Here is a 23273-nt window from a genome sequence, read left to right on the forward strand (position 1 = left end):
ATATAAAATAACCCATCAAAGTTACCATGGTGCAACCTTACTTAAATATCAGTCTGTGCCCTCTAACCATTAGATATCAAATGTCAATTAGACCAGTCATGGTATAAGCTCTGTTAATAGAGTTTTAAAAATAGGATGCAAATGATGTGATTGAATCTATAACAAATTTTAAATCCTACTTGCAATGTTTGTTTCTGACATGTGGTTACCCATATAAGGTTTTTATTTTATTTTATTTTATTTTTGAAACAGGATATCACTCCGTCACCCAGGCAGGAATGCAGTAGTGCAATCACAGCTCCCTGCAGCCTCAACCTCCTGAGCTCAAGCAATCCTCTCACTTCAGCCTCTTAAATAAATGAGACCACAGGCATGTGCCACCATACCTGGCTAATTTTTAAAATGTTGTTGTAGAGATGAGGTCTCACAGTGTTGCCCAGTCTGGTCTCCAGCTCCTAGGTTCAAGTAATCCTCCTGCCTTGGCCTTCCAAAGTGCTGGAATTATAGGTGTGAGCCACTACACCCAGCCCATAGAAGACGTTTAAACATAATATTTAAATATGCAGCTTAAATATTTGGTAGTGATTTTATTACATGAGAGTCATTCAGTAGCATTTCTAATATATTCTAATGAAGTCTTGTTTATTATTTTGTGAGGGCTACATCAATTAATATTATAATTATCAAGTACACTTGAAATTAACATAGTAGATATTGATAGCAAATATCAATCATTCTGATTTTGTAAACAGCAACAAGTATTATTTAGATAAATAGTGACTTTTCTATGTTTGAGGAAAATTTAGTAGGGCGGGTTGTTTGTCATAAGATTTTTTTTTTTTTTTTTTTGAGACGGAGTCTCGCTCTGTCGCCCAGGCTGGAGTGCAGTGGCCAGATCTCAGCTCACTGCAAGCTCCGCCTCCCAGGTTTATGCCATTCTCCTGCCTCAGCCTCCCGAGTAGCTGGGACTACAGGCGCCCGCCACCTCGCCCGGCTAGTTTTTTGTATTTTTTAGTAGAGATGGGGTTTCACCGTGCTAGCCAGGATGGTCTCGATCTCCTGACCTCGTGATCCGCCCGTCTCGGCCTCCCAAAGTGCTGAGATTACAGGCTTGAGCCACCGCGCCCGGCTTGTTTGTCATAAGATTTTTAAAAATTATTTTCTTTCTTGTTTATTGAGCACATACTCTATGTAAAATACAGTTCAAGGTGCTGGGAAATTAAAATGAAAAAGACAGTCAGCCTAGTGAAAGACACTAACACATAAACAGTTTTCAAACAACAGAGTAAGTGCCAAATTTGGCTGAGGAATTCTTAACTACGGATTTATTATAGGAGAGTTATAACACTCCTCTTAAGTTCCAAAAATATTCTAATGTGTGTATATGTGTAACTATTCACCAGTCTAATAAACGAATGCTGTGCTATCGAGGATTCATATTTACTTATCACAGATAATTTTGTGGAAAAATGTGCCCTATAGCATCATGATTACAAGTTCATAGATTTTGGTAGACACACATACATACACAAAAATGCTAGCTACAAAGAACAGAGGAAAAAGAGAAGCGACCTCAGGGACCTCATGGTATAATGAGAGAGCCCAATGTTGCAGTTTGGCTGTGGTGTAGCTGGCTCAGGAATAAAAGATGGTGTGGAGTGAGGAAGGGTATTAAAAGCAAAGGGTTCAGCATATACAAAGATAGAAGCTATGAGAAAGTCTAAGTTACTCCTATAAAGTGAGTAGTATGTGAAATATACTCTCAATTTATGAAATAGAAATGCATACAGAAATTAAAATAAAGTAGTCAAGGGAAAATGAAGACGTGGCATGGAAAATGACTTTAATAGAAGTCATCACTATAGAATAGTAGATAATGGTCACTTTATTTATGTTTCTGTATGTTCCATATTTTAATACAATATGCTGGTATTTTAAAACCTGGGAAACTGGTTTTTATGTTTTCTTTTTTTAAAGTAAGCCAAACGTGCGCACGCGCGCGCGCACACACACACACACACACACACACACATACAGAAAAGAATTGGAGTGAAAAACATGAAAATCTGAGAGGCTGTGCTGAAAAGGGATGAAGCTGACCAAAAGCGTTGGCAAAAAAATGAAGAAGAGGGATTTGATTTTAGTGTTTAAGAGATAAATTGAGACTTTCTCATCGACTGAATGTACAGTAAAAAGGGAAAAGTTAGAATGCCTGGGTAGTTGGTGAGTTCACTTTGTACATGTTCAGTTTGTGCCCGTCAGGTAGGCAATTGAATAGACAGATTCATTGAATAGATAGGTTCTGGAGCTCTAGAGTGAGATCTGAACCAGAGGTTGAGACGTAGGAGTCATAAACAAGAACCACAGCCATACGTGAGGTCTCTAGAAACGGTATATGAGGTCAGAAGAAATTTAACGGTTTAAATTTGCATTTAAAATTTTCTATCCCTGAAGGTCAGTACAATACCAAAGCTAGTTCTGTTCAGTCTGGGACTCTGTCAATGCTAGTTAGAAAGACAAGGCTTCTGTGAATTGGAAAGAAACCTGGAAAACCTCTAGGCAGCGATATCCCTGAAACAGGTTTGTGGAGGAAGCTCTAAGTGCTTGAGCTGGAAGAGCAGCAGTTAGCAAGACTGCCTGGTTTAGAATCCTGGCTCCTACACATATTAACTCTGTGACTTGGATTAAGTAACTGAGTTACTTAATCTCTTACTACTTTAGTTTCTTTATTTGAAAGATGGAAATAATACAGGACGTTGAGGAATAAAAAATTATAAATATATAAAGCACTTAGAGCATTTCCTGGCCCATAGAAAGTGCAACAAATGTTAGCTATTTTTATTATTCCCCTTATACACATCTAACTATAGAGAACTTAATACTTTTAAAATACTTTATTACTTTTTAAATACCTTAAATAATATTTTTTATTTTTATACTTTTTTTGAGATGGAGTTTTGCTCTTGTTGCCCAGGCTGGAGTGTAATGGCGCAACCTTAGCTCACTGCAATCTCTGCCTCCCGAGTTCAAGCGATTCTTCTGCCTTAGCCTCCCAAGTAGCTGGGATTACAGGCATGCACCACTATGCCCAGCTAAGTTCTGTACTTTTAGTATTTTTAGTAGAGACAGGGTTTCACTATGTTGATCAGACTGGTCTTGAACTCCTGACCTCAGGTGATCCACCCACCTCGGCCTCCCAAAGTGCTGGGATTACAGGTGTGAGTCACTGCGCCCAGCCTACCTTAAATTTTTAGACGTATGCGTGTGTTAGAGTCTGCATGTTACATATCACACCTAGTTTTTGTGGATATTCTTATCCCTTGAGATATAGGTGAGAACAAAATTAAGTACTTGCCCTGTTCTAATGGTATGGATTCCCGGTCTCAAAGAGATTAGTCTAGTAGGGGATACATTTGAAGTAGGAAAATAAAATGCAGTGTAATAATACATAAAAACCAAGTGCAGTATAACTACAAAGTGATATGGAAAATGGTGGAAAGGGAGGGAAAGGACCAAAGTCTCAGATAGCTTCCTAGAAGAAAGGGGAGAGGACAAGGGGAGGGGTAAAGAGGAGAGAAGTGGGAGGGGAGCTGGAGGAGAACTCTCAAGCTAAGAGTATAGGGTATTTTAACCTAAAATAGCTTATCTTAGGGAATCAAGTATCTTACTACCCAAACAAGGATAGTTTAGCATTCTAATTTCTAAATAAGATTTAAATGGATGATAAACCTGGAGAACAAAGTTCGCATCATCCGTCAACACGACATTAAATGTTTTTAATTCTCAAGCCCTCCCTTTCTTTGTGCAAATACATGCTTACGTTATATATGGCATGATATAGTTGGCATAGATATGAAAATATTTAGAGTACTAAATTCATAATAGTCTTAAGAATTAGCTAATAAAACGTTTTGGGATCTTTTGATACACCAATGAAACCAGCAGGAATTCAGATGTTGTAAAATGAGTCTGAAACGCACATGCATCCTTTTCCTAACTTGAGCTCTGCTTCCCACATAGTTGCCCTCCTAGACGAACTCTCCTGCCATTAAGAGCTCAACTAGTAAACTCAAAGGAAACAAATAAGACCCAAAGCTATACCATAGGCGGAATTCTCAGTCACTTAATCATTTATTTTGTTATGAAATAGGAAGATTATAATAGGATAGCAATGTATTTGTGTTTAGGGCTGAGAGGAGTATGATGAAGATTAAACTTGTCATAAATACATTTTCTAATTTTTAATAGTTCTAAATGAAATGGGATTTTTTTAATTGAGGGAGAGATAATAAAAAGTTTCTTCAGGCAGTAGTCATTTCTTTCCATATAGATTTATGTATTTATCCAAAAGCCATGTCTTCCTGAAAATTGAAAGTCTTATTAAATATTTTAGTAACGACTGACAATCATCATTCCCTCCCCGCCCTTTTTTTAGTACAAATCCTTGCTAAATCTGGGAATGCAGTTGTCAGTTAGGCCTATGTTTCAAGGGTGGCTCTTTCTTGTCATATATAGCAATAGAAAGGTTATCTACTGTGGCTTGCAGGTGGTGATTTTCTCATGGTGGCGATGAGTTTGCCTTGATCTTTCCACATTGTCTTTCACCTTGACCCTCCTTTTGGCCAGGGTTTGCTCCTGCCTGGGGTTGGGGCTCGGTCAATACATCATGGAATGGGACATGAACATAGGTCTACTGACTGGCTCATAGGAAGATAGAAGTACTAACTGACTCCTAAACACGTCTTCAGAAAAGCAAAAGGAGATCCAGAAAACAAGTGAATTCTACGTGCCCTTTAGCTCCTTCCTACCCATCTCAAACAAAGAAATGCCTCTTTCTGCTGGGTGCAGTGGCTCATGCCTGAAATCCTAGCACTTCGGGAGGCCGAGGTGGGAGGATTGCTTGTGCCCAGGAGATTGAGACCAACCTGGGCAATATCTTGACACCTCGTCTCTACAAAAAATTAAAAAATTAGCTAGGCATGGGTGGCATCTGCCTGTATTCCTGGCTACTTGGGAGGCTGAGGTGAGAGGATTGCCTGAGACCAGGAGGTTGAGGTTGCAGTGAGCCAAGATTATACCACTGCACTGGAGTGGATGATAGAGCAAGACCCTGTCTCAAAAAAAAAAAAAAAAAAAAAAAAAAGGAAGTGCCCCTCTCTTCCCCCCATGTTTGTCTGAAACATACATCCTCTTGATGCCATCTCTTTATTTTTTCTTGAGGAATCTGTTCCATCAATTCTCACCCATGCCTCATTCATACAATATTGTGTCTTTTATTTATCCCTTTGCACTATTTCTTTCCCCTCAGCCTAGAGCAAGGATTGGTAGACTTCCTGTCAAGGGATAAATAGTAAATATTTCTAGATATGTGGGCCATATGGTCTCTGCCACAACTATTCATCTCTACTTGTAGCTAGAAAGCAACTATAGATAATACATAAACAAATGGGTGTGGCTGTGTTCCAATACAACTTTATTTACAGAAGATACCACACTGGATTTGGCCTGCTAGATTTGACATAGTTTACTGACCCTTTGTCTAGGATAATGATCAGATTTTCTCCATATCCTTTAAAAAAATCCCCTGCCACATCTTTGCTCCTTAACCTACGGCCCATCTTTCTTAAGATGGTTATCAATGAGGAAAATCCTCTCATGCTCGCCATCTCACTTTCTCACAACCCATTTCCTGCATCACCAACTCACCATGGCGTCTGATCCCACCTTGCATTGAGACTGCTCTCCCACAAATCACCTCAAGCCTGTTAGTTGCCTGTTTTCTCTCCTAATCATACTTGACTTCTCTGATGTATGTGCTACAATTAAACACTCTGTCTGAAAATCCTCACTTGTCTTTTGCAACAGCGTGTTCTCTACTTTATTTTTTCTCTTTGTATTCTGTAAATGCCTTTCCAGTCCTCATTTCCTACTCCTTAAAATTTGTATAATCCAAGAGTTTTATTCTTATTCTACACACTTTCTCTCTACTCTGTCTTCCATTACCATAGTTTCAATGGATTCCCATATGCTTAAGACTCCCAAACCTCCTTGTAAAGCTTGGACTTCTCTTCCATCTTTCCAGCAGCCAACCCATTGCTTGTACAAGCTAAAACCCTTCCAGTAGTTCTCCAAGGAGAGACAAATTGTAGCAATTTGGGTGCACATGATCCAGTTTGCAACTTTAGCTCTGGGCTAGCCTTAAGAAAGTTCCTTAGATTTGGGGAAGCTGTTTCATCATATATAAAGGGTAATAAAAATCCCTCTCTGGCATTTTGAGGATTAAATGCAGTATCCACCACAATCTCTTTATTAGCCAATGGACAGATATCTCACAAATATTTTTTATTTTTCCAATGATTTCCTTTGAATGCCCCCTTTCCTTTCCTTCATTCCTCCAAATAGAATTGGTTATCTCATCCTTTTGACTCCGCCTCTGAAATCTTTTGTGAATTTTTTTCCTTCCTCTTGCTTAAGTTTAGACCCTGCTTATTTTTCCCCTTGAATTTGTCCTATGTATTTTTATTATTGATACATTGCTTAAGAACAAATCAGAGCAGCACCTTATGTTGACAGTAAGAGGAAGTCCAAACATCCAAGTCCCTTTGCAATCTGAATTCAAGCTTCACATGTACCTCTATCTGGTCCCCCCATGCATAGACATATACTTCTGACCTATCTTCTAACAATCTCAAACTACTCTGTTTCCAGAACCTGTCATGCATACTTGGCTTCATCGTGCTTTTGACCAACTTTTATCAAAGGCAGGAAACCTCCTCTCTCTCTATTCTAAATGGTGAAATTCTATTCAGTGTCCAAGATATACCTCAACTATTAGCTCCTCTGTATAGCCACCTCTCTCTATTAGACTTGGAACTGGTTTTTTTGTTTTGTTTTGTTTTGGTTTGGTTTGGTTTTTTTTTGTTGTTGTTGTTTTTTTTTTTTTTTTTTTTTTTTGCTAAATTTCCCCTAAAGATAGATTGCAAACTCCACCAGAGCCAGACTGTATATTCCCTAGTACTTCGGGCAAGATTCTCATGTAATAGTAGGCACTTGGATTTATTAGACCGTGATTGCCATTTGTCATTTTTTAAACTGTGTAGCCAACTGATCCTATTTGTTTCTTCTAGTGATAGTAAAAGCTATCAAGATTCAGAGAGTCGAGGGCGGGGTTTTTGTATTCTAATTTTGAGACTTATGATATATTTTCTCTGTAACCTATATTCTCATAATTGATAAACTACTTGAAAGCAGGGAAGAGAAGAAGGGAACTCACTGGCCCACATGCTAAAGCCAAAGGTGAGCGACGGGGGATAGTAAGCCTTACACTTAAAGCCTTAAAAGATCTAGTAAAAGAAGTTGAATGCTCAGGTTTCATTTTGGCTCGTCTGCTGCTTGTTTGTTTGTTTCATGGAAATATATGGAAGGATGTTTGCTTAATCTTTTTTAGTTCAGGAACATGGCAAGTGATGAAACTGAGTAAGGGGTAAGAATGGTAAGGCTGATACTTGGTATTGTATGTCCTTGACAGTGTTAAGGATTAATAAGCTCTAATTCATTTTGAGAAGAAACTTGAGTGTATTACTTCTCTGTGTCTTTTGGCAGATGTCTGCATGTTAGGTCCAAAAGCTCAAGTATAAAACCCACTTCGTCCAAAAGTCTTACTGGATTAACATGCTCCCCATTACCATTACCATTTTATTATGCCCAATTGACCCATCCCTTGACTTACATGATCATGTGTATTTATGAGTTGTTTGTTCTCTGCACTAGAATCTGTTTCATGCATATATCCATCCTCCCTAGCTTGTCTCTCAAGTTAGAAATTAAAACTGCAAATTAAGTTGTAAATTCTGCCAACTATCTATATAATCCATGGTTAGATCCTGATGAAATAGCTGTTAAGTAGGTGTTACTAGAAAGGGGTTCTGATCCAGACCCCAAGATAGGGTTCTTGGATGTCACGAAAGAAAGAATTCTGGGCAAGTCCATAGAATAAAGTGGAAGCAAGTTTATTAAGAAAGCAAAGGAATAAAAGAATGCCTACTCCATAGGCAGAGTGGGAGTACAAGCTGTTCAGCTGAGTATACTTATAGTTATTTCTTGATCATATGCTAAACAAGGGGTGTAATATTTATGAGTTTTCTGGGAAAGAGTGCACAATTTCTGGAACTGAGAGTTCCTCCCCTTTTTAGACCATATAGGGTAATTTCCTGACTTTGGCAAGGCATTTGTAAACTGCTGTGGCACTGGTGGGAGTGTCTCTTAGCATTCTAATGTATTATAATTAGCGTATAATGAGCAGTGAGGACGAGCAGAGGTCACTTTTGTCACTATCTTGGTTTTAGTGGGATTTGGCTGGCTTCTTTACCTCAACCTGTTTTATCAGCCAGGTCTTTATGACCTGTATCTTGTGCTGACCTCCTATCTCATCTTGTGACTAAGAATGCCTAACCTGCTGGGAATGCAGCCCAGTAGGCCTCAGCCTTACTTCACCCAATCCTTATTCAAGATGAAGTTGCTCTGGTTCAGACACTTCTCACATAGACACTCAATTTCTAACTAAAATTCATAACTAAAACTAAATTTATCATATGGAAAGTTATTTTTTAAATCCACCAAAATGATTTTATGTTTTTATTATTATTATTATTTAACATCTTGTGGTCTCTTGTCTTTTGTAATAAAAGCAAACATACTAAGCATACATTCTCTTTTATAAAATGTTCATACCTGACATGATTCATGAAGTACTTTAAGGTTGTAAGAAGTCACAAGGCATTGAAGTGAACCCTCTTAGTTTTTTGTTTATTTGTTTTTTAATAGTCTAGCTGTGTGTAACTTAAAGATGCAGCATATAGGTTTTATAGTAGCTTTATCTGCTTTTTTTTTCTTTTGTCATTCTTAATACAGATTTATTCAAGACTTAAAGAAACAGGAAGACATTTTGATCTGAAAGCTATACCAATTCACAAGGGAATGAGTTTGGTTTCTTCTCTACTTTGTAATTCAAAGAAGTGCATTCCAAAAAATCGGATGAAACAAGTCATTAATTTGACAGTCTTGGTTCTCATGGCCATATTGATTCAGAAAGCTGAAAACAGTTATGGAGCTTATTGGCTTCAATTAGGAGTCGTGAAGCTTGCCAGGTTAGAAGAAAGAAAGGTTGCATTGGGAGAGGAATCATTCAGTAACAGAATCCTTCTTAACATTTCATCATGAATGGGTATAAATTCTTGGTCTCTTGTTATTTTTTGTACTTTTGCATTTATTGATTCTCTTTATGGATTCATTTCAGAATGTCCAGAATCTCATTTCAAAACTGATTGTGTCATCTTTTGGGTTGCTTTTAGTAAGCAAAAGATATTTATGTTACCACGTGAGAGGTTGCATTTCATTACTACAAGCTGAAGAGGTTCGGATAAGACTTACTTAGTTGTCCTCCAAAATGATAAAAATGTTCAATTTCTTCTGTGTAATCATTATATGTATATAAGGATATCCCTCAAGATATATTCTATTAATGGAATAATCAACATACTTTCTATAGATAATATACTTATTTTAGCACATGCATCATCTTGCATAGAAAAACTCTTATCCTCAGAGGTATATAACAGTGGGTTTTTTTTTTCTATCTTATCAATAGATAAGAGAAGCCTAGCTAACTCTCATGACCACCCTTAGTGCATATAAATAATATATAGCCACAATAATGTCCTTTAATGTTAAGAGCTTAGTAAATAGTGCTGCAAAAAAGGAAGAATCAGGGAGGGAAATGGTATTCACCTTTTTAACAACAATATCTAATAAAGCAATATAATGTTATTTATATCTGCTATTATGAAAAATTGACATTTCTTCAGATGTTCCTTTCAGAATGTCAATTTTTTAATGTTTTAGCCTAGTGATAGAAATGCCATTTTCCCTCTTAATGATAAGAATATATTTATATCTGGGATACATTTTCATGTATAATCCAATGACTGGAAGACTTTTTTCTGAAGCATAGGAATACTGATAAAGAAAGACTTGATAGCTAATATCAATTATCAGTCATAAAATTCTTGGTTACCATTTGTTAACAAGTCCTCAGTTGAAAAACCTCTTGACTAAGTTGGCACTAGCCTAAAATTTGCTGTACAATGAATATAACCCAGCTCTAATAGAAGATAACTGTATTTCCAAGTATATTTAAAATAGAAAAAAGAGATTATTGCAATAAATCTAACATCACAGCAACCAATTCATGGAGCTTAATTATGACACTACTAAATGTGAAAATCTATTCAGCGCTAGGAACACTTTTCACATTACATTCACGCTAAAGATTGGCTGTTAAGAGCTCATTACTGGTATTTTTCTAAAGAGTGGTTTATTAAACACAGTTACCTAATAAGCATCTTTGGTGGTGCAAATTGCTGAAAACAGTAATGAGTCTGATTAGACTTCATTTCAATTACGACAGCTTGTCTACGGAAAAAAAATAGATTATATATACATATATATGTATATATAATCTTTCCTTGATGCTTTGGAATCCAGCTACAAGACACTGCAGAGTTTAAAACAGAAAAAGCCACCTCTGTATTTCCTTTCCACAGCTCACTAATGAAGAGAGAATTGTCCAAGTCATCATCCAATTTACACACTGGAAAACTGGATGGACAAAGTGGAGTCACAATCATGTTTGCTTAAAAACAGCAAAGGCTGCCTTGACTAATATGTCTAAATAAGGTCACCTTTTGTGTCTCTCTGTTTTTGTTTTTTTTTTCTTCCTCTTCTTCTTAGGAATATAAAGCTATAAATGAGGTAGAGGCTTAAAGATGATTCATTCCTATTTGGTTTGTGGAGGTTATTCTCCAGATTAATAGGCTCACCTTTCAATTATGTTTTATCCATGGATCTTCTACTTAAAATCATAAACAGTACAGGGAGCTATTGCACCATGCATGCTAATTATCAGACTAATTTTTAAAATACATATATTGGGTGAGAAAAAATGAAAAAAACAAAGCTTTATGAATGTGCACTAATATTTCAGAAAGCATAAGGGAATGTTCATTAGGTGCCAAACTTGATTTTGATATTTTTTAAAAGTGTGTTATTTAGCTGTATTTAACAAGTAACTTCATATCAAATCATGCCTGAATATTAGTACTCAAATAGAAAAAAAAAAAAATCTGTTAATGTAAAAAGCCTTTAAGTGATTAAGCTGTCATTGCTGTCATTGGGTACTCCAGTAACATTTTAATGCTTCTGGAAGCTATGGACAGGGATGCAATACACTATTTTATGCTATATTTTTGAATAGATTTTTTTAGAGCATAGTATGATTTGACATTGAACTGGATAAAATAATTTCTAAAGTAAAATATGAAAACAGTGGCTGGGTGTAGAAGCACTAAATAAACAGAAGTCACAATACAACATCCTCACCAGAAAAATCTTTACAAGTTAGCTAAGTGATCATATAATGGCCAGAAGATTGAAAGTAAACTATAAACAAAATTACAGTACTCTTAGTAGGCATTCTGGTGCTTTTAAAAACATTTGCTTAAAAGGATACTGGTTCTAAGTATGTCAGTTCAAAAATTAGGAATTTACTTTTAGACCTATGATTCACCATTAATTCTATTAATTGTCTATTCTATTTTAAAAGGAGAAAAGTATTGCATAGAAAACACAAACATGATTCTATAGTAATAATAGGGGTGCTTTCCCATCTAACTCAATTATGTATTTTAATTAATTATTTGCTTTTCATGTAAACCTAGACCTTACCAAAAATGGGTATTCAATTAAGGAAATCAGGATTCATCATACATTTTGAAATCACCAATAAGATATGGAGTTTTATAAGTGCGGAATTTTTTTAAGGTTTTTGACTTGGTTTAAGCCACAAATAATAAATATATAGCCAAAGAAAACCTTAAATGATGCTTAGTTTTGATAAAAAAAAAAATATGTGCATAAGTTAGTTAAATAATTTAGAATGTTCTTTGGTTTCTTGGATTATCAGTAATAAAGCTAGTAAGGCATAGATCATTTTTAGGATAAAAACGGTTTTTAAAAATCTTTCTTCTCTCTGTCATTCTTTCCCTTATATTCTCTGTAGCCTTTCCACACCTGCAGTCATAAGCTTACATACGCACATACTGGCACCCAGATTTGAATTTTTGTGGAGCCTACCTGTATTATTTCATGGTTCTAGACAGAGTTGGGTTTTCATGTTGCTTAGGGAAGTTATGTGCTATGAAGAGGCACATGATTTAAAGAGGTAGCAGGGAGAATTTGACTTACTCTTTTAATATAAACAACTAAAACTGGCACACTTAAAATGATATTTCTTTTGAATTATCTGGTAGTTTAAAAATGTGGCTGAGCTGGGTGTGGTGGCTAATGCCTGTAATCCCAGTACTTTGGGAGGCCAAGATGGGTGGATCGCTTGAGTCCAACAATTTGAGACCAGCCTGGGTAATATGGTGAAACCCTGTCTCTACCAAAAAAAATACAATAATTAACCGGACATGGTAGCATGGGCCTGTAGTCCCAGCTACTCTGAAGGCTGAGGCTGGAGGATCACTTGAGCCCGGGAGGTAGAGTTTGTAGTGAGCAAAGATCGTGCCACCATGCTCCAGCCTGGGTGATGGAGTGAGACCCTGTCTCAAATAATAATAATAATAATAATAATAACAACAACAACTACATAAATAAATAATTAAAATGTGGCTGAAAAAATCTCCCTGTCTTCTAAAATTATCAGCAAACACTGGTACTTATCCATTACTAAAGAGGCCAATAAAATAGTCATAATCATCAATAAGAAGTATAAAATTTTACAATAGTATAGACCATCTGGAAAAAACAACATCTTTATGCCTTTAACTCCACTGAAAACAATATTGAGAGCACTTTTATTATTATTAATTTTTTGAGACAGAGTCTTACTGTGTCACCCAGGCTGGAGTGCAGTGACATGATCTCAACTCACTGCAGCCTCCATCTCCCCAGTTCAAGCTATTCTTGTACCTCAGCCTCCCCAGTAGCATTGCAGGCATTAACCACCATGCCCCGCTAATTTTTGTGAAGAGCAACTTTAATTTTAGTCGCTATATTAGAGACAAAGTAAGCCATGTTTATTTACAACAGAAGAGAATTGGATTGGAATTAATTGGAGAACCATGAGAAGAGGAATCTGTATGGTTTTCATGTGATTAATACACACAGGACTGGATCAGCCATTTATTCAATTCAGCCAAAGCCTAAATTTTTTTTTAACATAATGGCATTTTCCATCATAATAGTAGATGAAATTTTGCAGAGATGGGATCTCAAGAAACAATTTCTTTACTTGTAGTCCCTCCCACTGTTTCCCATGGATTAGGTTATTGGCTACCCTCTCCAGGAAAGGAAATGCCACTTCCTTTGAAGATACTGTTATCCTCTCCTGTTTCTGCTCATTATGCAGCCTTCTTTGTTTTTACAAATGGAAGAGCCAACTGCGCTAATAACTGGACTGTCGTTCACACTGCACCTTAACAATGTTCAGTCTATCTGGAAATCAGAGGATCCCAATTATAGGTGGTTCTCAGGTCTATTTCACCAGACTCTAGAAGGGGGCAGGGTGGTGAAAATGAAGAGATGAGGAAACTACTGTTGTTGCTAAGAGCTCTTCACTTTTAATCCTGGGCTGTGTTGGTTGTATTCTAAAGCAGTTTATCTTCTTACAACATCTTATTTGGAAAAAAAAAAAAAAACAACACATAACCCACCAAAACTCATTTCATATGTAGCTTTTTCCACTACCTTCAGATCAAAGTTATTTTCTTCAGGCTGGACTAAATTATACACAGGTCCCAGGAGTGAAGGACACTGAATTAATGCACTATGTCACCCAGCCCTGACTGTAGATTTTTTTTTTCAAAGTCCAAGACATTATTTTGCTATTGCATTAATAATTAATACACGAATTGCCAAAAAGAGAAAAATGCATAAATAACCTAAACAAATTTTGTCTGGGCTTTGCATACTTTAGAGTTACCTAAAGCAAAGAGTTTTTAAGGAGAATGGTTGAACAGTTTTATCCTTAACATGTGAATAACATTCTTACTCTTTTGTCTCATTATATGAGAAAACACTCAATCTTAAATAAGCAGAGATATATCTATTTTGTCTTATGTAAACTGTCTTTTTAGAGTGTGGTTCCAGAGGAACAGAGAGAAGTAGATGAATGCAAATTCCATTTTAAGCAAGGTTATGGGGTTTGGAAGATTTCTTAGTTTGTTTATTGACCTTTTTCAGCTTGGCGTATTGGGCAAAACATGAATAGAGTTCAGTTTAAATATAACTACATTGGGCTTTGCATTTAGATAGTTGAAATAGAACACACACACACACACAAATATTTACACAGAGTTGTATGTGCACATAGTGGTTAGTATAGCATTTTAGGATTATGATTGATGCAATATACCAGCCGTGTCATAATTCAAAGTTGGTATCATGCCAGATGTTTCTTAAATAAAAATGCAAATATATTTTATATGGCAAAACAGTATTTTGAGAATCAACTAGAATAACCTCAGACTCTCAGGATGATGACAATTATCTCTGCAAAATACTTTTAAAAACAAAGATTCAAAACACTCAGAAAATGCATAATACTTTTGGCATTTGGGACTCCATTTATGGATCAATCATACAGGCCGGATGCTATGAATATAGCGTGGGGCTCTCAGGTTGTGTTAACCCCATTTATCCGTGCATGCTACAGCTCACCTGTTATTTACACACATAAGAGGGTTGATACTGCAGAACAAGGGTAGTGCTCTGTTGTGACACAGAACATACATATTCATTAGCCACTGGAGTCCCTATGGACATACGTGGTATGTCCTGATGATCTGGGGGGAAGGGTAGATGGCCTTAATGGATTGAAAAATGTATATGGAAGAAGGAAAGAGAGGGCATGAGAAATGAAAGGCTGCAAAGTGACAACTTTAAAGGTTAACTACAAAGTGCTATTTAAACGGATTATAAATTGTCTAAAATTCACAGAGGTAGCATAAACAAAATAACATTTTTTAAATATGGGAAAATCAGCTCTTTTACCTCGGACTCTTTCCCTTACAACAGTTAATGACACCTCACACTTAGGAAGATTTAGAGTGTGAATTATTTGTATATTTTAAATTGCATGCACAAGCATCCTCATGTATCCTTTTGAATAACTTACCATAAAATATACACAGTTTTGGACACTTTTTTTTTTTACTTGGTTTTAGATTCTTATTCAAAAATTTTACACAGAAACATTTAAAAAACCTACCCCCACCCAGAAAGCATAGATCTAAGTTATAATTTTAAACTCTATGGATTTGTGTGTGTGATAATATGTTCACCTGTATACTTTAAGTATAGGAAATTTTAAGGGAAAATGACTTGTTTGAATTATGATCATGATTTCCTGGGTTGCTTTAAATGATATGGTTTCTGTCCTGATCATATAGTGAATCCAGGCTCAGTGGTCTAAATATGATATTTCTTTCATCAGTGAAATTTGCTTTGCATAATGCTTATGCATTCATTCTCATAAATGCAAGCCATTTTCTTGCAAATTAAAAATAATGACCGATAGGACCCTTGCATATCAAGTTCTATCCTCCATATGAAATATTGGCAAAAATAGTCACCATTACACTTGGTCATATTTGTTGGGTGAATATTTTCTTGCTATGGATACAATTTAATGTATTGTAGAGAACCCAATTCAGATCATAAGCTACCTACAAGTTTAGTTTAAACACAGAGTATATATTAATACCATCCTAGTCCAAGTCATGGTGCCTGTAACATTAAACATAGGCTTTTATTAAGCCCCAAAATAATGACATTTAGACAACAAGATCTGTTGCTTACCTGGATACCATCTACCCAACAACTTTCTGTAGGAAATGAGATGCATAACTTTGGAGTAGCTTAAATAACCTTATAAAAGTTGTACTAATGCTCATGTATTTGACTAAGAGAAGATGCTTCCCTCACTGTTAAATTAAGCTTTGGTTCGTGGTATCAAACATACAGCACATGCAAAGGAGTACATTAGGAATGGTGAAAATGGATAGGAAAATAGCAAAAAATAATATCTGACAAATTACGGCAAAGGGGGAACACTTAAACAGCATCTGAGACCAGTTTTTTTAAGATACCATTCATTATTCGTCATTCCACACTGCTGTACTAGTGACACTGAATCAATAAGAAAATTATCAATTATTTCCCATGTGTTGTGTTGTAAGAGGGCAGGGAAACTCTCTTATCGTAAAAAAAAAAAAAAAAAAAAAAAAAAAGTATTTGGAAAAGGTTTTTAACTTTTAGAGCTGTATACTTTCTAGATTTCAAGAAAAGGTACGTAAGTGAAGAAACTGGAGCCTGAAGCTTTAAAGTGGAGTCCTAAATTTAAATGCCTGCGTGACCTGGTAGATACCATAAAAATACCTGACATTGTCATGGGGGTAGGAGCACCATGACAAAGTGGAAAGGGTAGGATATGCCCCAAGGAGGGAGCTGGTCCCCAGAATCAGACAGCTGTTGCCAGGCAAGAATGAAGTGTTGTAAGATTTTGTCTGAAAAATGGGAAATACGGAAATACAGGGATTTTTTTGTTTTGTTTTGTTTTGTTTTTTGAGACAGATCTTTTAAAACAAAAAGTAGAGTGATTTTTAAAGCCCTGTGCTGGCCAAACAAAACACAGTTGCAGGGTATATGTTACCCTCAGGCTGTCAGGTTGCAATTTCTCTGTAAGAGGGTGAGGTATCTGAACTATATTTACTAAGAACTATTTGGGCAGAAATGCCTTCATAATTTTTTTTTTTAAAGCATTGTTTTATGCAAATAAGATGGAATGGGTTGAGAAGGGTGCTGCAAAATGTATTATAATTTGGAGTCTTGAGGTGTGAAAATGTGATTTAAAGAGAAAAAATTATTTGACAGTATTGTTATATAATTAGAATATCTTATTTTGAAACTGCAGGTTTTAAAATGAGTTTTAACAGTTTTAACTAGTTTTAAACCTCTAAGTACTTTATTTCTTAGTTTTGATCTCTAAAATGTTGAGTCACAGGAAACATCAAAAATAAATAAAATACTATGAAAACATTTGGAAGCGTTGACACCTTTTTGATTAAACAGATTATGCTCTGTGTTTTGCTCAGAACAAGAGCATTTCTATATCTTTCTTGGAACCAACAGTCCCACTGGAAAATTTCCTTTTCAGTTGCTGTCTTGAGGTTGAAGGAAAACTGACTTGTAAATTCTGGGAGTGATTTTACTTTTTTTCTGTCTAGCCAGTGTTGTTTTGTTTTGTCTTTAATGCACCCTGGCTTTTTCAAAATAAAAGAATACTAAGAAATGTTTGTGTAGCAGTTCACAATTGGGAAGTAGTTTCACAAAATATTATTCAGGTAATCTTAATAGCAATACAGTAAGGTTAAATAATACCATTATTGTCCACATATTACAGCTGAGTAAGTGAGTGTGATGTGCTTAAGTGACTTAACCAAGATTAGAACAAATAAGTGATAATGTAAGCAATGCTGCCAGTGGCCTGATTCTACAGGCTGGAATTTTCACCTGTGAAACAAAATTCTAGAACCTTCTTTATATTCCTTCAGTCCCTTTCTATCCCAACAATCTATCAATGGTTCCAAATAAAATACTATATTATGCAGAATAGTATCAAGTCCTGTAAGACATCATTATAAGTGAAACATCAATCTAAAAGTGAGGATGTCTGGAATGGTTAGGTCATTTTAAAGTTCTGTTAATCTCTAAAATCAAAGAGTCTAATTTTGGAGAATTTAGACTGTGAACTTGTGAAAAAGGGAGCTGAAAAGGTTTCATCACCTTATAGACAAATGGACCCTCCTTTTTAGCACTGAACCACAATGCTTTGTACATAGTTCATCTTTTATGAACTAAAGTTAAAATTTGACAGCCCCTCTATTACATTCAGCTTATAAAAATCTTCTAGTTTTGGTCCACTAAAGATGGAAGAAAATTAGGTAAAAATGATACGTAATTTCAGTGCTTCTTCCTCACTTTTTCCCCTTTCTATTACTTGTAGATTTTATGCCATATTTTAAAGCCAAGAATTATCAGGGAATAGCTTGAAGAAATTTCCAGACCAAATGAGTTAGTAATACTAGCTAATGCTGTGTTGGCCTCTTGGCTTATGAGGATGGGCAGACAAGGCTGTGTGGGTCTCCTCAAACATTTCACTTGGTCGTCACTCCCCTTGAAGGATGATAATGAGTAGATATTGCACTGGGCCAGTTTGCGGTGCCAGGAGGTGTACAGTCCTCAGAAGGTTCTTCACTTCATAGACCTGTATTTTTAGCCAATGAATTTTCTACTTTCTACTGGAAATTTGGAATGCTTTGTACATTAGTTCTGCCATTTCCAACCCAAGAGATGATAAATCTGTTGCATCACAAAGAAGAGGCTATAAAGTATTATAATTACTTTACAGTATTTACCCCAGTAGTGATTATCTTTCAGAGAAACCCTTGTTAATATTATATTAATTTTTTTAATGCTAAAAAATAATGAAAGGTTCAGAGGTGCAATAGCTCAAAGAAATGTAATAGGTGTAGTAATATCATGCAGTCCTGTGTGAGTGCTATGCATCTGCTTTAGAGCAGGCAAACCTGCCATGCCTGCAGGTGTTTGCCTCAGGTCCCTGCCCTTGGGAAATCTGAGAAAACCTACAAATGAAAGCAGAGCCCCTAGTAGCCAAAATTACCCTATGGGGCCATTGTAAAAGGGAGTAACTATTTTAGACCTGATGAACTGTTGAATAGTACACGTATATAAGGAGTGGGGTGGGTAGTGAGTGCCTCACATTGATATTTCTATGAATGTATGCTAAAAACAGATTCTAGAAGACCTAACCTTTTATTTCCAATTTTCCTCTCATTTTGAAATTTGCTTTTATATCCTTCATTTTTCTCTATTACTGTTTAAAATTTTACAGCTGTGGCAGAACTTTAGAGGATGCTATAGTAGTTTTGTTTCAAAACTAGTTGAAGAGAAAAATGGAAAAAGTAAAGTAACAAGGCAGTAACTGGTTATTAATTAAACCAAAGTTATCAAATGGTCAGTAATGGTAAGAATGGCAAATGTTATCCGTACTATCCAGTTATGTAGGAAATATAGATTTGTTCATTTATATATACATGGATTCATCCCATAACAATAAAATATGAACAATGCTCAGATGTTTTACTGTAGTACCTGTCATTCCTGTGTAACAAATTATCTTAAAAGCAATTTTCTATTAGATTGTGTATTTTCAAAAAAACACGTTGCATGATGAAATTTGCCAGCTGTATTAAGAATTTTCTGATCCTCTCAAAAATAAAAATTGATGTTTTGGAACAGTTCTTCAATTATCTTTAAAAACTATTTTTTCTTACTTTCCACTGTTTTCTGAATTTTTATTGTACCTTTTTAAACTATTTCCAAACAGTAGGAGTTATTGTTCTAAAGTCATGCTTCTAATAATGTTAAAATAGTATTGTTTCTGAGATTCATCTCCATGTTCTGAAGAGAAACCATATAAAAGCTGTTTGTAAAACTCATCCTATTATTTGAGTGCCAAGTTAAGTGACACAAGTGTATTGCTTCTGACTCACAGATAACTGTAATACAATCAAACAAAGCAGGGTGTTTTTGTTGTTCAGAAAACATTTGGCTCAGTGGTTTTGTTCCATTTCATATCAGAAATATCACCACCAATGAACACAATAACAATAATAACAAAAATAATTTTGGTTACCAATTTCCAATTAGTGTTAAAATTCAAGGAACCAACAAAAAGACTCTGTACTCTGAAGGCCAAGACAATCTCCTGAACACTGGTTTCCTCAGCTCCTGCTAATATCAAGAATTAGTTTACGGTTAGATTAACTTAGGCTTTTAAATAACATTAATGATTTTAAAGCACTGGATGAATTCTCATGTTTCAGGGGATATGAACAAGTCCATTCCCTTATATTTAAACAAAACACAATTTTGCCTTTTGCAGCTCTGCAAAGGTTATTGTTATTTACTATGCATCAATAAATAAACTTTCAATTATCTTGGTAAGCACATCCAAAAATAGCATGAGAATCAAAAGGCAATGGTGTATCCAGTAATTGTTCCAAATAGATAATTTTGATAAATATGATATTTGCTTCATTTCAAGTGAAAAAGAAATCTTATGAAATTTAGTTTTGCTCGAGTTAAACTATGCAAAAATACCCTATGAAATGGACACTCTATTTTATTTAAACTGTATACTACTGTCTTTTACAGTGATTATAACTTATTAAAATCATTTTTGCCTTTGTTTTGTGAATAATACATTTACAAGAAAACATTATTTAAGCGAATACACATGGGGGGTTCCCACCTCCCATGTTTTTAAAAAAAAATTAAGCAGTTTCATTTGAGTTAAAAAGTATATTTCTTCATAATGTTTGTTATGTATGTTTATTAACTTATGCCAACAATGGCTTAGCTCAGCGAACTGAAAGGAAGAAACATCCTTTAACTTATGTGTGCGTATGTATGTGTGTGTGTTGTGCTAAATTCCATTGCCTGTACTTCTTAATTATTTGTTGAGCCCTTTAAGACTTTTTTTCATGTTTTTCTGTATCAAACTAATCACATTTATACTCACAGCATATGTGTGTTCTTATTTTCTCTACTCTGTATTTTAATAGTATTTTAAAGGAAAAAACCATAATAGAAATTCCCTAGAAATAATTTACAGGACTAATGAATTTGTAGGTCTCTTAGACAGTTCTACATTACAGTCACATTAATATTCTCTCCTCTTTATAAGACTTGAAGTAAATCCCATGACACTAGAAGAATTTAGATACTGATTACTTGCGATTGGTTCCTGGTGATTTGCTCTTAATAATTTCCAGTTGAATTTAATGAAAGTATGATTCCTGAAATGCTGCTTCATTAAAATTGCATCTTTTCCCCTTTAAGTGTGGTTTCGGTCATTTCACCCATTTTGCGGTGTGTTTTCCTCCCCCTTAAAAAGTAATGATTGAGAAAGCAGAAATAATTAAGAATACCACTTTAATTCTTCCTAGAACTCATCCTCAGAGTTTCTCTGAGTGAAATGATGCAAGCTGCATTTCATCAGGATTTTATAATACTATTTTCCCATTTGATGAGATTATTTAATAATATATAAAGTTTTAAAACATAAATATGAATATTGGGGGTAGTTGAGGGAAACTGAAGAAAGAATCTGTTGCATATACAAGAGAACTGAGGTCTTTAGAATTTTTAGTAATATATATATAGGTTGATTAAGTTACACTGTGCAGCATTCAGACTTAATTTAACTGAGTTGTGATTTGCAAATGAATATCTACATGGATCCTTTTTAAAAATCAAAATGCAAATGAGTACAATTGCAGTAAAATATATTTGCAAATGAATCCTGTTGCTTTATTCATTTATTGTGTAATTACTGCAATCCTTCCCACCTTGTTTTCAGTATTTCTTAATCATTAAGTCGGAAGCATGACAGCAGTGCCAGCCCTGGCATGATTCTCTTTGACTAAAACCTTGTAAATTAACACAATTAGCACAGCATCATCCTGCTAATTAACTTCCAGTGTCTGGTGCAGTGGTTTTGCAAACAAGGAAGAGGGAGTCAGAAGGGAATCAACATGCCATTCTGTTACCAAACTGTGTGTTATGTTCAGTTTATCGCAGTAAGTCAAAGCCGGCCATGTCAGAAGCCAGAGTCAGGCAACGAACAGCCACAGAGCTTGGAGGAGGAGCACAGAAGGGGGTAGAAGCTGACAAAATAGACTAGTAATTCAGAAGGGGGTTGATGCCACAGATGCTTCATGTAGACCAGGCCTCCTCCTTATCAAGGCATCTCTGCCAGAGGGCACAAGACAGTTTGCAAAATTCACTTTGGGTAATACAGAAAAGATGAAGGAGGGCTGCTTAATACAGCTGTACCAGAATCGGAAGTGTTAAACCAAGCAGAGATTAGACTGGGATGAGACAGCAATGGGAAAAAGGAGAACAGGGTACCAGTCCTCTTCTGTAACTAACTGTATGTGAGACCTTGAGGGTACATTGTAAATCACTTTGGGCCCTGGCTTCCTAATCTGTGAAATAAGGTAATTTCTAAAGTCTCTTTACAATTTAAAATTCAAATTATTCTGACTGCTTAGTATTTTTTTTCTTAAATAAGAAAATACTCATTTTATAGTTTGCTACATAGTCCATTTGCTTCACTTAGTAACCCAGCAGATGATAGAATTACCCAGACCATCTCATTATCTACTTGTACTCCTCTAGTATATGCCCTACGTGGTTTCCTATAGAAATTGAAAGAGTTAGAATCCAGAATCTCTCTCCATTCTTATCTTCCCTTTCCCCTCGGTTTCCTTTCTCTCTCTCTCTCTCTCTTTCTCTCTCTCTCATATATTTTATATATATATATAAAGATGTATAAGAGAGGATGTGTATAAATACCCACCCACACCCACACACACACACACACACACATATTCTCTCCTTAGTACCTTGCAGGCTATAGGGGGAGGAGGGATTATAAGAGAAGGAGGGAGAACGCTAGAAGACCGACAGACAAGTGATGCTTGTTTTTTTTTTCAGAGCCTCAACAACAGAACTGAGAGGCAGAAAGGAGCCAGTTGTAATTCATACCGAGTTGTAGGCTTTGTGCGATGAAAGCGATGGAGCGCTGCCTGGGAGATTGCTTTGCTGCACTCCACGAAGCAGATTTGAAACTGTCGTGGACCACTTTAGATGAGAGTTGGATTATGGAATGACCTGCTATGTCTGTGTCATATTGTTCTGCGCAGGGAGCATTATACTGTGCTAACTAGGTGTTCAGTACCAAATAAGAGAGGTATCCTAGATGTGATCTGTCAGCTGTGTCTCATTTTTATATTGCTTAAAATGTAAAACAGAAACTGTGATGTGAACAGACAGAATAGCTAGATATTGTACATGTTAATACTGCCATGTGCAAGATATTTAAAATGTTTGCTTATTTTAAGAAACTATGATTGAATTCTAATTTGACAGGAATATGTGTGTACATATATATGTGATTGTGTATGTCCGTACAGTAAGTAAGCTGATGGGCTTGACAGAAATAGATTTACTTATTCCTTAAAAATGCAAAAAATATAGGTAACTACAGAGTTATATTTTAAACT

General features: G+C 35.7%; 1 protein-coding gene across 4 annotated transcripts in view; it reads left to right on the forward strand.

The window, feature by feature from the left end:
• Window positions 1-23273, forward strand: part of FIGN (fidgetin, microtubule severing factor) — a 135114-nt gene that overhangs the window by 102385 nt on the left and 9456 nt on the right. Inside the window, exon 1 of one of the 4 annotated variants that reach the window (XM_050752581.1) lies at window positions 1133-22960. The exons of the other annotated variants lie outside the window; for them this stretch is intronic. Within the exon in view, the coding sequence (XP_050608538.1) occupies window positions 22858-22960 (103 nt within the window). The 5' untranslated portion in view covers window positions 1133-22857. Of the gene's footprint in view, window positions 1-1132; window positions 22961-23273 lie in introns of those variants that run through there. 4 annotated transcript variants of the gene reach the window in all.

Source organism: Macaca thibetana, chromosome 12 (genome assembly GCF_024542745.1).
Source record: "Macaca thibetana thibetana isolate TM-01 chromosome 12, ASM2454274v1, whole genome shotgun sequence".
Taxonomy (NCBI): domain Eukaryota; kingdom Metazoa; phylum Chordata; class Mammalia; order Primates; family Cercopithecidae; genus Macaca; species Macaca thibetana.